Source organism: Suillus bovinus (assembly GCF_016758785.1).
Source record: "Suillus bovinus strain UH-Sbo-P2 chromosome Unknown EDB93scaffold_34, whole genome shotgun sequence".
In the NCBI taxonomy this organism is placed as follows: domain Eukaryota; kingdom Fungi; phylum Basidiomycota; class Agaricomycetes; order Boletales; family Suillaceae; genus Suillus; species Suillus bovinus.
Genome location: NW_024542090.1, coordinates 63,273 through 76,113, shown reverse-complemented (window position 1 = coordinate 76,113; position 12,841 = coordinate 63,273). Strand labels below are relative to the sequence as shown.

At 49.3% G+C, this 12,841-nt stretch overlaps 4 protein-coding genes across 4 annotated transcripts; 1 reads left to right on the top strand and 3 right to left on the bottom strand.

Moving 5' to 3' along the window:
- Window positions 1-5: 5 nt before the first annotated feature.
- On the bottom strand, window positions 6-3,675 carry EDB93DRAFT_1086906 (composite domain of metallo-dependent hydrolase; the record flags this gene model as incomplete). Its single annotated transcript, XM_041446006.1, has 18 exons — window positions 6-206; window positions 257-380; window positions 429-649; window positions 711-966; window positions 1,023-1,196; window positions 1,252-1,663; window positions 1,717-1,728; window positions 1,783-1,936; window positions 1,994-2,107; window positions 2,159-2,251; window positions 2,314-2,361; window positions 2,423-2,564; window positions 2,624-2,675; window positions 2,729-2,751; window positions 2,806-2,938; window positions 2,988-3,110; window positions 3,164-3,243; window positions 3,290-3,675. 18 exons carry the CDS (start codon window positions 3,673-3,675, stop codon window positions 6-8), a joined length of 2,748 nt encoding a protein of 915 aa, XP_041306871.1.
- Window positions 3,676-3,994: 319 nt separating this feature from the next.
- EDB93DRAFT_1286838 (restriction endonuclease type II-like protein) lies at window positions 3,995-5,803 on the top strand (the record flags this gene model as incomplete). The annotated part of the gene is made up of 7 exons (XM_041454517.1): window positions 3,995-4,093; window positions 4,145-4,248; window positions 4,304-4,403; window positions 4,457-4,492; window positions 4,545-4,585; window positions 4,642-4,813; window positions 4,855-5,803. The coding sequence occupies 7 exons, from the start codon at window positions 3,995-3,997 to the stop codon at window positions 5,377-5,379; spliced, it is 1,077 nt and encodes a 358-aa protein (XP_041306870.1). The 3' UTR covers window positions 5,380-5,803.
- Window positions 5,663-8,085, bottom strand: EDB93DRAFT_494271 (uncharacterized protein). Its single transcript, XM_041456553.1, has 7 exons — window positions 7,267-8,085; window positions 7,123-7,218; window positions 6,799-7,060; window positions 6,603-6,747; window positions 6,392-6,550; window positions 6,045-6,336; window positions 5,663-5,987 (listed from the first exon to the last, which is right to left on the bottom strand). The coding sequence occupies exons 1-7, from the start codon at window positions 7,991-7,993 to the stop codon at window positions 5,836-5,838; spliced, it is 1,833 nt and encodes a 610-aa protein (XP_041306869.1). The 5' UTR covers window positions 7,994-8,085; the 3' UTR covers window positions 5,663-5,835.
- Window positions 8,086-9,451: 1,366 nt separating this feature from the next.
- On the bottom strand, window positions 9,452-12,768 carry EDB93DRAFT_1150259 (uncharacterized protein). Its single transcript, XM_041449662.1, has 6 exons — window positions 12,505-12,768; window positions 12,254-12,428; window positions 12,085-12,200; window positions 11,816-12,035; window positions 10,929-11,767; window positions 9,452-10,876 (listed from the first exon to the last, which is right to left on the bottom strand). The coding sequence occupies exons 2-6, from the start codon at window positions 12,333-12,335 to the stop codon at window positions 9,836-9,838; spliced, it is 2,298 nt and encodes a 765-aa protein (XP_041306868.1). The 5' UTR covers window positions 12,336-12,428; window positions 12,505-12,768; the 3' UTR covers window positions 9,452-9,835.
- Between the last annotated feature and the right edge of the window lie 73 nt (window positions 12,769-12,841).

The window sequence follows — 12,841 nt, the reverse complement described above, 5'->3', positions numbered from 1 at the left end:
TCTATCTAGATTAGGTCGATGATGCCTCTACGAGCTGAGATGATGCCGATGACTTTCGCTTCGGAGTCGAGGACTGTGCCGCCACGAGTTACAACCATATCGCCGAGCCCTCCAGAGGGCTTGACTCCCAATAACTTCTCAAGATTGACTGAAGCAAGTGCAAGAGCTTGTTCCTTTGAGATCCTGTCAAAGCTTTCAAGAGCAGCCTGATAGCCATACGATGAGCCAGAGACTTGATGAAAGAGGATCTACACACCCATGCTACGTCAAAGCGCGTGTTACGAGCACTCCACTGCTCCACGATACCGATACCAACAGTAACACCATAAGTTAGGAGGGTGGTAATAGCACTCTCATTGGTCAACGGCGGTCCAGGTATTCTGGTAGATAATGAGTTTGTTTGGCATAATTCAATGTACGTCACTGACATCCTCTTTGACTCCCAGACATCAGGGAAGGGACGGGATGGTGTGAGGATGACACCAACGCCCGCCTCACCTAGTTCCTTGGCAAGAAGATGGGCCTCAGCACCACCCGAGATAGTGAGCTGAATATCAGTCCCGGTGCGCGTGCGGATATCTTTCTTCAGCTCAATAAGCGAGGCGATGATATCCGCGTTTTGGACTTGCACAACCAGGGGGATAGCGCCCTATGAGATATACATCAAGATACATTACATGAATCATATAGCAAGACAGATGGAAACATACCTTTGCAACGTCAGCAAGCGTGGTACTGCTCTTATCACCCAGCAGCATATTCCTTAGCGCTGCGATTTGCGTACTGACACTTGGACCTCGGTTTGAGTGTCCAATTTGTACATGCAGTGCCGCGACATCTTGGATGACAGCTCCGTCCTCAAGTCTGTGCGCTGCGCCAGTGCTAAATGCCGTGCTCAGTCCCGCGATAAGCCCATCTGTGCTTGGAGCGGTAACACCTGCAGTGACACCTGCGCGGTAGGCGAGGCTTTAGCGTAAATATAAGTTAGAGCAGAAATAGCGATAATTTGAGAGATGGCTTACAGCGTGTCGCGCCCAGTAAACTGGAGACCATCTGAAGCCTTAATGAGCTCGCCTCCCGCAAGAATGCTTGGGATAGAGCCGGTGAGAGGGTCGAAAACAGTGCCGTCGTGAGTAGAGCTCTCGCCCTGAATCTCCTCCAAACCAAGTGGGGAGCCGTAGGAGATCAATCCAGGACTACATAAGGCGCGTTAAATTGGGAGAATAGGGCTAAGATCTGGTCATAACGCACGCAATTGACCCACCCTCAAGGTCGATCCATTCAGCATCTTGCGAGGCAAATTCGCTCGCACAAGCAGCTGCAGCACCCCAGCATTGCACCACACCCTTTCTGAGGGCTACCACACCCCGCTCTCCTACATCAGCCACACTCATCACACCACCCATTCCATCTGGCATATACATGCTACTGACATTCGCAAATACCACTAAATCTTTTGCCTTCCTGGGCATCAGGGGTGGGAGTCCTTCATACTTGATGGCCGCGGCAGCCTCGAGATCGAAGTTTGGTGTGCGTGGGACCTGTTGGAACGACACGGGTTTGGAAGCGACTGCGGGCTCCGAAAGTTGGGGGATGCCGTCAATCCAGACTTGTTGCGGCGTTGCACCTAGCGCGAGAGGGTGGCTATCCCAAAGGACAAGATCTGTAGTCAGAATTAGTCATGATTCGCGGCAGAGATACAACAAGTAGACTGACCAGCGTCATATCCTGGTATCGGAGATATGTCAGCGTCTGTTTAATGGTGAAGAGATAGCAGCAAACCTTCACGCACGAACCCAATCCGATGGTCCTGCCCCATGATGCGCGCGGGCGTCGATGTCACAGATGCAAGAGCAAGATTCGCCGGAAGGCCATACAAGTACGCTTGCTGCGCCTCATATAACAAGAAGCGAGAGTTGAGGACAGGATGATCACTCTGCGGGACATATCAAATCAATATAGGAGTCAGAGGAGGGAAGACAAATGTGCAGACCTTCATTACGACGTCAATCCCGTTCTCGGCCAGAATACGCGGGGCGAATTCCGACCCACGGTATGCCTCACGCTTATACCGAGCATTCGTAGCGAACAAGGCTGCCGCAGGGATCTGGCCTGTCAAACACATCAACACAACGAGATATCAGCAAAGCGAGATCACTGTACCATACGCCTGCTTGAGAGTTCCGGGGACGAGGTATGTCTCGTGAGCATGGTGGAACGCAGCGATAGGAAATTGGAATTCGTTGGTAAGCTACAGTCCAAACCTCATCAGCGCCCATCCACCACCACCACCACCAGTTTAACGTTACGCACGCGGATAAAGTCATCCAGATCAACTGTCTCATAGCAATGCGTGTGAATCTCATGTCAAGGAGAGACAATTAGAATACCCTCTTACACGACAGGAAAGACTGAAACATACCTTGACACGCCCACGCAATACATCTACAAGCGCTTCCCACTGTAGGTTGTCCGGGAACTCACCGAGGTCTTCCCATTCACCTGCTAGCGCACGAGTGCAATACGCATCCTGCTGTTCTTTAATCTGCCGAGCAGTGTCATATCTGTGTGTATGGGTGTTATCGTGGGAAGAAAAACCAAGGAGAGAGGCTGTAGAACGCACGCCTGTCGGAAAGCCCAGAAAGTGTCCATACGCGTGTTACCGTATACACGACCTCAAATTTGTGTTTGATAAGGACATGTGAGATAAGGAAGAATGAAAGCTTACTGGGATTCTCGCCGCACGCGTGTCTGTGATTAAAATGAGTGAGTGCACATGCTTCAAGAAAGAAAATAGAGACGCACTTCATTTGTCTCCATCGTGGAGGCAAGGTCGGATCAACATGCGTGCCATTAAGAGCATATGGTGGTTCCAAGAGCATAGATGAGGGAGAACGTTCTGCAGTGGGACGAAGTTTGATAACGAAGGCCTGGCCACCTGTAGGATGTATTAATAGCGTTGTGCAGAGCAATCAAAGTGACTGCACCAATGGCATTAGCAGAGCCAGGGAGAACATTTGCAGTAGTTACGCCACCGGATATGCTGAGCCTGTAGGCATCGTCGTGGGTATTGAGCCCATCGAGGCTGCGGAGCCAGGGTAAGACAGGACCTGCGAAAAAGATGGGTCTTTATACATTATTGAAACATGAGACGATGTCATACCCTTGAATGAATTGGTATCAGCTGCGCCATGTAGAGCTGGGACACTGTCGACGCCTAGGTGGGAATGAAGGTCGACTATCCTGAGTGTATGGTTAGTAAGAAATCTTTGATCATGTGCGCGCGTACCCAGGCGTGACCCAACTTCCACCTGCGTCCAACGTAATCAAATCCCTAAACTTATTGAACATACCTGGGCTTGCATGCCCAATAAATTTGATGATACCCTTGTCGAGAAAAATATCCCCCTGCGTGATCTCCTGATCGCCAGTCCAAATGGACGCGTTTCTAATCAGAGTCGCATGAGTTCCTTCGACAAAACGATCTGACTCGGTGCGTTGACGAAAGTCGGAAGGTGGGCCAGGCTTTGCGTGTAGCATGTGGCATTTCTGCAGTATCTGCTCAGCATGCAGGGGAAGCTGAACGGATGGCTTTCCCAGCAACGCAAGCTGGGACAGAGATAAAACTAAGCTTGCTACAGATATGAAACATAACGTGAGTGCTATTGGTGCCATTCTGTGCTTCAGCCTCCATCTTGGCAGCTGCGGGAGGTCGACTGCCGGGGACGACTCGGAGTAGGTAGGTAGCTTGTCCATTTCGAACAAGGAGATGAACAAAAGCCACGTCACTACCGACAGACGCTTGTTCTTATATTTATATGTTTGCACAATGCAGTAGATGATAGCGAAATAAGATTAACTCGGAAATCCGAACGGGTCAGTCACGGATGAGATGCACGCGGTTCCGTGTCACGGGTCCATCATGATCCTAGTCCTTTTTCATCAAGTTGCCGAACATTGATTCAGTCGCTCGACTCAAGTTCGACGGTAACTTATGACGAGCGTGTCAGCAGGGGGATCTGCTGCTCAAAAAGCTAAACCTCCCGTAGTACAGCCTGGCACAGGCAACAATATCATCATAAATCCCAACCAGGTCAGCGCCTTTTTCGATTCTTTTGACTCAATTTGATGTAAAAAACCTCAGCGCTTGAACCCTGTTCTTGAATGCATTCGCAATGTCGGCAAAGAATTCGGTGATATCGTTCCCGACTTCCAAGTGGGGCGTACTTCTGGTGTGCTCTTCCTCAGGTGCGCTGTCTCGCGTTGTTTATTACTGAACTGTACCCTTCATATTGGAATAAAGTCTGAAATATCACCGCCTGCACCCAGAGTACATTCATACTCGCATAGAGAAACTTGGGCATGCATATAATCTCAGAATTTTGCTTATCATGTGCGATGTTGTAAGTAGCTCTTGAACTTCCACCCAGAACTCTCTAATTTCCTTCACCTGCAGAGCGAGCATCAGGAGCCAATCCGGGAGCTTACCAAGGTCTGCCCCCTCCCATGACCATCAATTCTCAGTTTCACGACCATCCATGTAGGTCTGTCTCATCAATAACATCACCATCATCGTCGCATGGAGGTATTCGTCCGCAGCTTTTGTAATTAATCAGACGACTGAATGCCCCACTTTTGCAGCATCGAAGAAGCAGGGCAGTATATCTCTACACTCAAGCAGTTTGAGCACAAACCACCAGATCTCATCAAGGAGCGTGTGGACAAGGACTACAATGCTGTCCTCCGCACTGCGCTCACCAGCATCAATAAGGTGAACAAAACTGACGTCGAGACGTTGCGCTCGTCACTTGGGGTATGTCATCTCCGCACTCTTTGGATTTGAAACATGCTTAGCTAGCGGACCAGAGCTTCGCCGACATAGCTCGCGCCCCATCTGATCACTTACAGACCTTACCGGGCTTTGGCCCCGTGAAAGTTCGTCGCATTAAAGACGCCTTCGACAAAACGTTTCGAAATCGTGCTACCAGCGCTGTATTTTCTGTGGGTTCGCAACTCACACGGGGTGCTGGCGACGAGGTCGTGTCTACGTCCAACAGAAAATCCGTTCTGGAGGTGACAGAACCTAGGGCTGCCCCAGGTTCAAAAGCGATATTTGACCTGGTACCTGCACAAAGTGGCAAAGGAAAAGGAAAAGAACTAGCGCAACGTAGCCCAAGCCCAGTGTGGGACATAGAACTCGACCTCGACAGTCCTCCCCCCGTTGCTTCTTCCGGACCTCCACTTCCACGTGAACCGGCGCCAGTATGGGATATCGAGCTTGACCTTAACGATGACTCGGATGACCTGTATGTTGATCCACGACTGGCTGCTAAGAAGGGGTTCGGGCGGGCTGGGAGCTCATTGGGCTCAGATGAATGAGGCTCATACGTCGTGGTGGATACGACCTGAGTATTGTTCCCATGCACATTCGCTGCCCACACAATAAAGATTGGAGTAGTTGACGTGTCACAAAAACCGGAAAACAACATTCAGACCAAACTACAAATACTAAGGAAGGTAAAGGGTGCAGAGCATACACGATTTAAAGCTGGTTGACAGCGGATTCATCTACAATAGGTATGCTATAATGGACATAATATGTTATTGCAACAGGCAAAGAGACGGGGAATAGAATTATCGGTAGCTCATACAATTGAAAGAAAGTATCGTCTGAGCATAAAACATGATGATGTCGGAAGGGGCATTGTGCAGAAGCAAAGAAGTGGAGGTTAACATCCACATGAAATCGCACGGTAGAAAGTGAGGTATGCGTGAAACGAGTAGCAAAGAGAAGAGAGTAAGCCTCAAATGCGTGACCTAGGTATACTCGGGGAGCTACTTGGGACCGAAGTAATGTTGGATGGTGGCCATCTTTGTCCATGCTGCAGCGGGTTTGAGCGCCTGGCGCTGATAATACACGCGCATCTGGAGACGATGCATCTCTGCCTTCGTGCGTGAGCGATCTAGGTGTGCCGCGCGTGTATCAACTGCATCAAACCACCATCAATACCGCATGAGACCAACTACATACAACTGATGCTCACCAATACGCCCCTGCGTGACCTCTAACACCCGCAGAAGTAGCTCGAGAGGAGCAAGAGGCTTCTGACTCTTCCGGGGGCTGTCGTCTATCGATAATTGGCGAGAAAGTGACTGAGAAGATGAGTTCTCTTCATGAACGTAAGGTTCGATGTTTATGAGCGCGACACTGATGATAGCGAAGTAATGCATGAGGTCCTCGAAGTCCGCGTTTGCGCTTGTCACATCGAAGAGCTCATCAGAGCCAGGTACAGGCGAAAGCAGAAGGATGAGCGGCTCGAGTGGAGGGAGTGTATCCTATGAATCATGTATGTGAGGGAAACAAAACAGACAAAGTAGAAAAGATACGTACGGAGGGCCTGCTGCTTGGAAGGAACAACGCATATGCTAGCCATTGTGCGATGTGACGAGTGCGGCCACTGCCGCTACTAAAGAACGAAACAAAATGGGCTTTATTGGCTGGTGTAAGCGTAGACGCATGACTGAGAAGTCTTTGATGAACGGAAAGATGCTACAAGATGCTCAGTCGAATAACGCGCTGCATTTTGGGAATGCGAACTCACAGTTGACGTATTGATGGTCCGGCAAATGTTGTCAATGGCGAGATGTAAGCTGGCTCTCAGTTCGTTGGAAGTGATGCCGTCGAGGCCAATAAGCACGAGGCTCAATAGCACGTTCGGGATATCTTCTGCAACAAAATTTTCCGTTCTGTGATTCATCATGCGTGAGTGCTTTTCTACCTATGAAATTGATACCTACCGACCAGCAATACCCACTAGCGTTACCAGCTTACTCAAAACACGCGAGCGATTTTCAGCGGTGATGCGTAGCGGGTGTGCATCCTTACGAATAATCCAGCAGAGGTCTTCTACCACATGTTGACGTGCACCGAGGTTCACAAGTGCAGTAGCAATGTCGGTGAAGCGGAGCGCAGATTTGGTTGTGTGGGGTGTTGCACTCCACAAACTATACAGAGCACTGTATGCTGCACCAGAGAGGCAGGACTCAGCAAGGCTGATGGCTAGAGACGCAAAAATGTGGGTAAACAAAGATATGAATTATTCGATCAGTGGAAAAACATACCCAGCGCAAAAAGAGGAGAAATAACAAGGGATTTCTCCTCAGGACCCAGAGCACCGAGCACTCCTGAAGACAGAGTCAAAGCCAGCTGATCGGCGGCTACCCAGAACATGAGTCTCCAAGTCCGGCTTAGATATATACACGCACCTCCGATCCCACTCAAGTGCTGCAAAAGTGCCAGTACGGGATGATTACTGGCATCCCCAAAGTTCACATTATACTCTTCATCAACAACCATCTCATCATCACCCGCACTCTCCTGCCAGAACGGCGCATCCACAATTTTTTCCTTCGGCTTTTGGCTCTCACAGTTCTTATCACTGACAAGGATCTTTTCGATCTTTTCCCCTACCTCACGGCCAAGAATTTTGGTCTCGCATTTGTCCATAAACACATCATCTTCCAGTGGTTCAAGAATGGGGCTACTCGACTTGCGTTGAGCGTGTTCTTGAATCGCCTGCCACGCGGCACCCTCATCTGCTAAGTTTAAATCATCTTGCAGATCTGCATCTGAATAGACGTGGGCCCGTAAAGCGTCCTCAGCACGTAGGAATGCGGTACTCCCGTTTCCGCGCTTCTCTGCAGCCTTTTTCTCGCGAAGGAGCGCTTCAAGTGGATTGAAAGACTTCTGCAGCTTTGAGGGTCCAAGCGCATTCTTGGTGACGACGATGGTAGGGAGGTACAGGGGCGGCGCAGGCTTGCTTGTACGACCAGAGCGGGTGTGTACTTGGGTTCGGGACATCCTGTGGGTATTAACAGGGGGGCGCGTAGGGGAGGCAAAAGGAGAACGACGATTACGGAGATTGTAGGAGGTGGAGGGTTTGGGTGGCGAAGATGGGACACTTGATAGCGGCGAGTCGAATATGCCATCCATACCATCCAGGACAGGAAGATGCAAGCTAAGAAGAATTCGGTTTCAAAATATGGTACATTGAAGTGTATGGAATGAGACAGACTTCTTGCCCCTGCCCTTCTTGTCAGGAAGGAGGGTCATGTTTTCAAGGTCGTCGTCGCTGCTCTCATCGAGCTCGCGGAACTTGTAGTTTTTCTCCTCGTCGCTCAGGGGGCTTTCGGCAAATGCTTTTGCCTTGATACTTGCAATGAGCTGCGCAGCCTTGCCTGCTTTATCGGATGCGGGTGTGGCGGGAATTGGTGGAACACCTGCAGTGTCAGGTGGGGAGGGCAGTGAAGCAGAGGGTTGAAGGGGCGTCTCAGGAACTGCATTAGGCAAGGATATTGCAGAGCGTAAGCCCGCACCGCCATGTAATGAAGAAGTAACAGGTACTGGCAGGCCTGCGTCCGTTGCACCTGAGTCACAGGGGCTACTGTCATCAATGACAGATGAGGATGGTGATACCAGAGTAGTTTGGCGCCACCTGTGGATTTGTTCATTGACTTGAGTGAGGGCGCGAGTTTCTAGTACAGGGACGACGAGTTCCATCTCGTCAGATTGGCTACTGTATATCAGATGCTTACTAGATGAAGGGGTGTGAGGCCCTGTGAGTGGAGGGGCCAGTGTTGATGGTTTTAAAGGAGAGCGGACATAGATAACACCGCTTGGGCGTTCACTCTCGGAGTCGCTCTCGAATTTCTTCTTGCGCTTATGAGGCAACCTGACCTTGGCGGACGAAGACGCGCTCAGGAGGTGAGAAGCGCCGAAACACTGGTCTGGGGAATGAGGACGCTTTTGAGGGGCCCTCCTAGGGGTGCTCTGTGCTGCATGACTGCGTGTAATACGAGGTGATGCCATAGGACCTGTTGGAGATTGACAAGTAGAAGAGCGAGTTTTAAATGATGTGTGGAGTGGGTAAAGAAGAGTGCCAGATCCACTAGAAGTGGACGTACGGGAAGCAGGAGTAGTTATGTTTTGTTTGTTAGAGACTGCCACAGATGTATCAGACGATGAGGTGTTGCTTTGATGCGAACGTGTAGCCAACGCGACTGGACTAGGTTGAGACAACACAACCGACGAACTCGGCGGTTGGGCTGGTTTTCGGGTAAAAAAGTCAGTTACCCTTAAATTTCTATTAGGGATTTTCGCTTTCGTGGCTTTATTCTTTGAGTTCATCGTTGTGGTGTCGCGGTGAACGGTAAATAAAGTTTATTAATCATGCTCATACGTACCCATCACGTGATACATTCACAAACTAAACACCTTCAATTCAATCGTGGACCCGAACAAGCATGTAATACGGTACGTAGGTACGGGCCGTTTAACGCCCGAGAACGATTAACGCAGTGGACATGCATTTTTGTCCAAAATGCGTCTTGAACTCGTTCCTACAGCTCAGCGGTTCGAAATATCACGCTGGAGGCAAGGGCAATTGCAGTACTATCATAGGGCAACCACTACTCTGGCGGGGTAAAACCACCATACATGTGCCTACACACGCGCTGTCCTATGACGAAATTGTCCATGAACGACTTCAGCGCTGATTGGTCACCGGTCATCCTTGATCAAATTTGTTGGACCGACTTTACGAACAATCTGCTTTGTCTAAGACCAAATTACACGAAAATATGTTACTTGTATTGACACTAATCATTAAGCAAATAAGGATAAGATGACAAGGAATCAATGAACTATCGACATGATTTGTCCAAATGAGTGCGTGAATGTGATTGATACCAGATGAAGAATGGTCATCATAGGCAATGCGAGAAGGCGAAAGTGCTTTAACTCTATAGAATATGGTTTAAAGGAAAAAAATAACGTCTACGGAAATGGAGGGTCTTCGTCTATAGTGGGCTGTCTGCTATGTGATGGTGATTGTGTGTGCAGCGGGGAAGGCGGCACGGACTGCCGAGGTGATGATGCATTTGACATGTAATTGGAACGGGAGGGTGAATAATTTGATTGACTCGTTGAGTACTGAGATTGAGAGTTGGAACGCGAAGGATTTGAGGGGTGGGATTGTTGGATTGACCACCGCCGTGGGAGCAGTGAACCTAGAGTTGTTGACCCTGACTCTTCTGAATAGAGACTGTGATGGTCCGTCAGAGTCTGGGAAGGACTGTCGGGATATGGTTGATTGACATCAGGATCCAGGGGGATGTTCCGCTCTGGCGTGGGATTCCGTGGCCGCCAGTCTTTCTCAATTTCAACGCCCTTCTCCGCATCCAAAACACAAGGTGTGGCACCCGGGCGCCGTCTATAGTATGCCCGGACAAGTCTCATGACACCCGTGTTCACGAGCGTGTTGATAAACATGACAACGATTGCAATCGAAATGATAACAGCTATCACAATGCCAACCACAACGCGAGGTATTGCCCCTAGGTTTAGGTTCTCCAAAAAAGCTATCATGAGGCCAGTGCAGAGCACTCTGGTGATCGCCAGGTAAATTGCGAGGACATCAGCACCTCTTGATTTGTGTGGCCGAAGCGCTAATAGAGAGGCAAAGACCATGCATTCAACAATGAGAATTGCGACGAGTTGCACGACACCATTGGCTTGAGAAAAGGCGATAAAGAGAGCCTTCACGAAAATAGCCAATATCAAGGGAGTAGTCGCGTAAAATCGCTCCGAGCGGTATATGGCGTACAGAGGACCATGAGAAGCTAGGAGATCAGGTTGCGTACACAGTTCGGACGGCGTTGAACGAAAGGCTAGACGATGTATGAGGATGATAGAATATAGGATGTAGCCAGCCACCGCAAGGAATAAAATGACTGAAAAGAATATGGACAACCATGAGTCCTTGAGCGTCCACTGATAAAGCGCGAATATTGTCACTGGAGTGAATACCATCAGGCACTAGAGCAGTGGATAAGTAAATATGACTAAATGAAAGTTAAGCCATACTCACGATGCGCAACAGCCAGGCGTGGGCATATAAAGGATATCGATGATACCAATCAGCAACGTAACCTTCTGTCTGTTGTCCATACCGGAATGTAACGGCAAGGACGCAGTAACCGATGAAGAGGACTACAAGCAATATTGCGGCAATCATCAAGACGACCAGGAAGACGGTCATGAATGAGTTAGCCGTGGCGATGCCAACAGAGTTGACATAGATAGGTACACCGGCCTGGAGAACATTGGCGGATGAGGGTGTCACAAGCTGCACATCGCCAGCAGTGGAGAGTTCTTGAACAGAGGCGGCCAAAACGTCCGAGACATGGTTGGCGGAAGTCATGTTGGAAGACGACCAAAGGTTCTCTACATCAATGGCCGTGAATGGATTCGAAGCAATAAAAGCTGACGAAGCCATGGCATTGTATGGGCTAAGTTTACGGTTCACGAGAGCGACTGCAGAATCTCCAGTGGCATCGGCCATGTTGCCTCCAGTGAGGTGACGCATGTTGTTGATGGAAATCTGAATGGGAGAGGTCGCGGACGCGGAAAACAAACACATGGCCCATGCAAAGTTGGTCGTGAATGCCCGATAGACTGAGGAATAATTAAGATCCAGGAGTGCCGTTGATGCAGTCCATTGATATAGGTAGAGAAGATCGAAAAGACGGAAGGGTGCCAGGGCGCCCGGCGTAAACGAGTAGCAAAGCGCAGAAAGAAGAGCGAGTAGGGCGAGTGCACCAGTTGCCCATTCCACAGCTACTTGATGTGCTGACCAGCCATTAGAAAGGGTTGCTTGAACACAGGCCTTAAGGACTCCAGTGTTCACTTCCGTGAGGGACAATTGTGCTAATGAGACATGAGCGCAACGTCTAGTCTAACATGGCGAGAGCATACCATATGCCTCAAGATCCGGAATTTGGAAAGCGATGCTAGGGATCTTGTCGGAAACACCAAGGGAAGATGGTAGAGGGATAGAGTCGGAACCGGTGAAGTTATACATCGGCAATGGGCAGAGGGCACCACTGAACAGCGAGCACAAATCGACAGTAAAGTTCACTGGATGCATCCCATAAACATTCAGCATTACATTGGCGGTCACATTGACGTTGGGATCCTTGAGAGAAAAATGAGGTAGAGCTCTACTAAAGAAGAGAGCCACGTACGACACTTGCTGCGGAAATATTGAACCATATGGACTGATTCTTTGCAAAATATGCGATGTCAAACTGCTGAATGAGAAGTGTCTCTGGTGGTGAGCAATAAGTCACGGAAGAAGTGACTGCACAAATCATGAGATGTATTCCAATTTCAATGCCGTAAGTGAAGACATACACAGAGAATCATCTCTAGCAGCTGTCAATGAAGAGAGAGTAAGGAATGCTAGGAATCGCAACCTGGCGATACGGGCGAACATGAGAAACGATGAAAGCACCAACCAGCCAGTGGTGGTAGAGGTAAAAGTGAGGATAGATACACGCTGCCGATCCTGTTGGGTCCGGATTTTCAGCTGCGGATCATGATAAAGGATACTCCAAATGAGTTGCATGTTTAAGGCGTGTTGTTTATTGTTCCATTGTACTGACCGTTACTATTGTTTTTGAAAGCTGTGGTCACGAATCCTTTGTTCCCCGTAGAGTTGTGCAGCAAGACACCTATGGTCTGCTGAAAGTTAGCGTTGAATGAAAGACAGGGAGAGATGAGCCTTGTGCAGTGAGGTAGAGAACGTTGTAGAGCTCGAGCCAGCCATAAATGTTTCCATTGAAATAATAAATAAAAGTTTGAAACGAAAACTACTGGAGCCGAGCGGCACGGCCAAAAGGAAATAGGTCACAGCCAGGTGAGAAGCGTTGGTGGCAGTGCAACATTTCAGAACATTTCACACTTGCTTAGCGGCCTCATGTTTCCAGCAACTTTTCGAAT

Bases quoted from the DNA above. Each gene is read 5' to 3' on its own strand.
- EDB93DRAFT_494271 (XM_041456553.1), bottom strand. From the start codon at position 7,993: ATGGATGGCATATTCGACTCGCCGCTATCAAGTGTCCCATCTTCGCCA. The intron at 7,061-7,122 runs GTATGTTTTTCC...TTGCGTCTCTAG, and splicing joins TTCTCCTCTTTTTGCGCTGG to CCATCAGCCTTGCTGAGTCC. The intron at 6,337-6,391 runs GTACGTATCTTT...CATGATTCATAG, and splicing joins TTCCAAGCAGCAGGCCCTCC to GATACACTCCCTCCACTCGA.
- EDB93DRAFT_1150259 (XM_041449662.1), bottom strand. From the start codon at position 12,335: ATGTTCGCCCGTATCGCCAGGTTGCGATTCCTAGCATTCCTTACTCTC. The intron at 11,768-11,815 runs GTATGCTCTCGC...ATGTCTCATTAG, and splicing joins TCCGGATCTTGAGGCATATG to CACAATTGTCCCTCACGGAA. The intron at 10,877-10,928 runs GTGAGTATGGCT...CCACTGCTCTAG, and splicing joins ACGCCTGGCTGTTGCGCATC to TGCCTGATGGTATTCACTCC.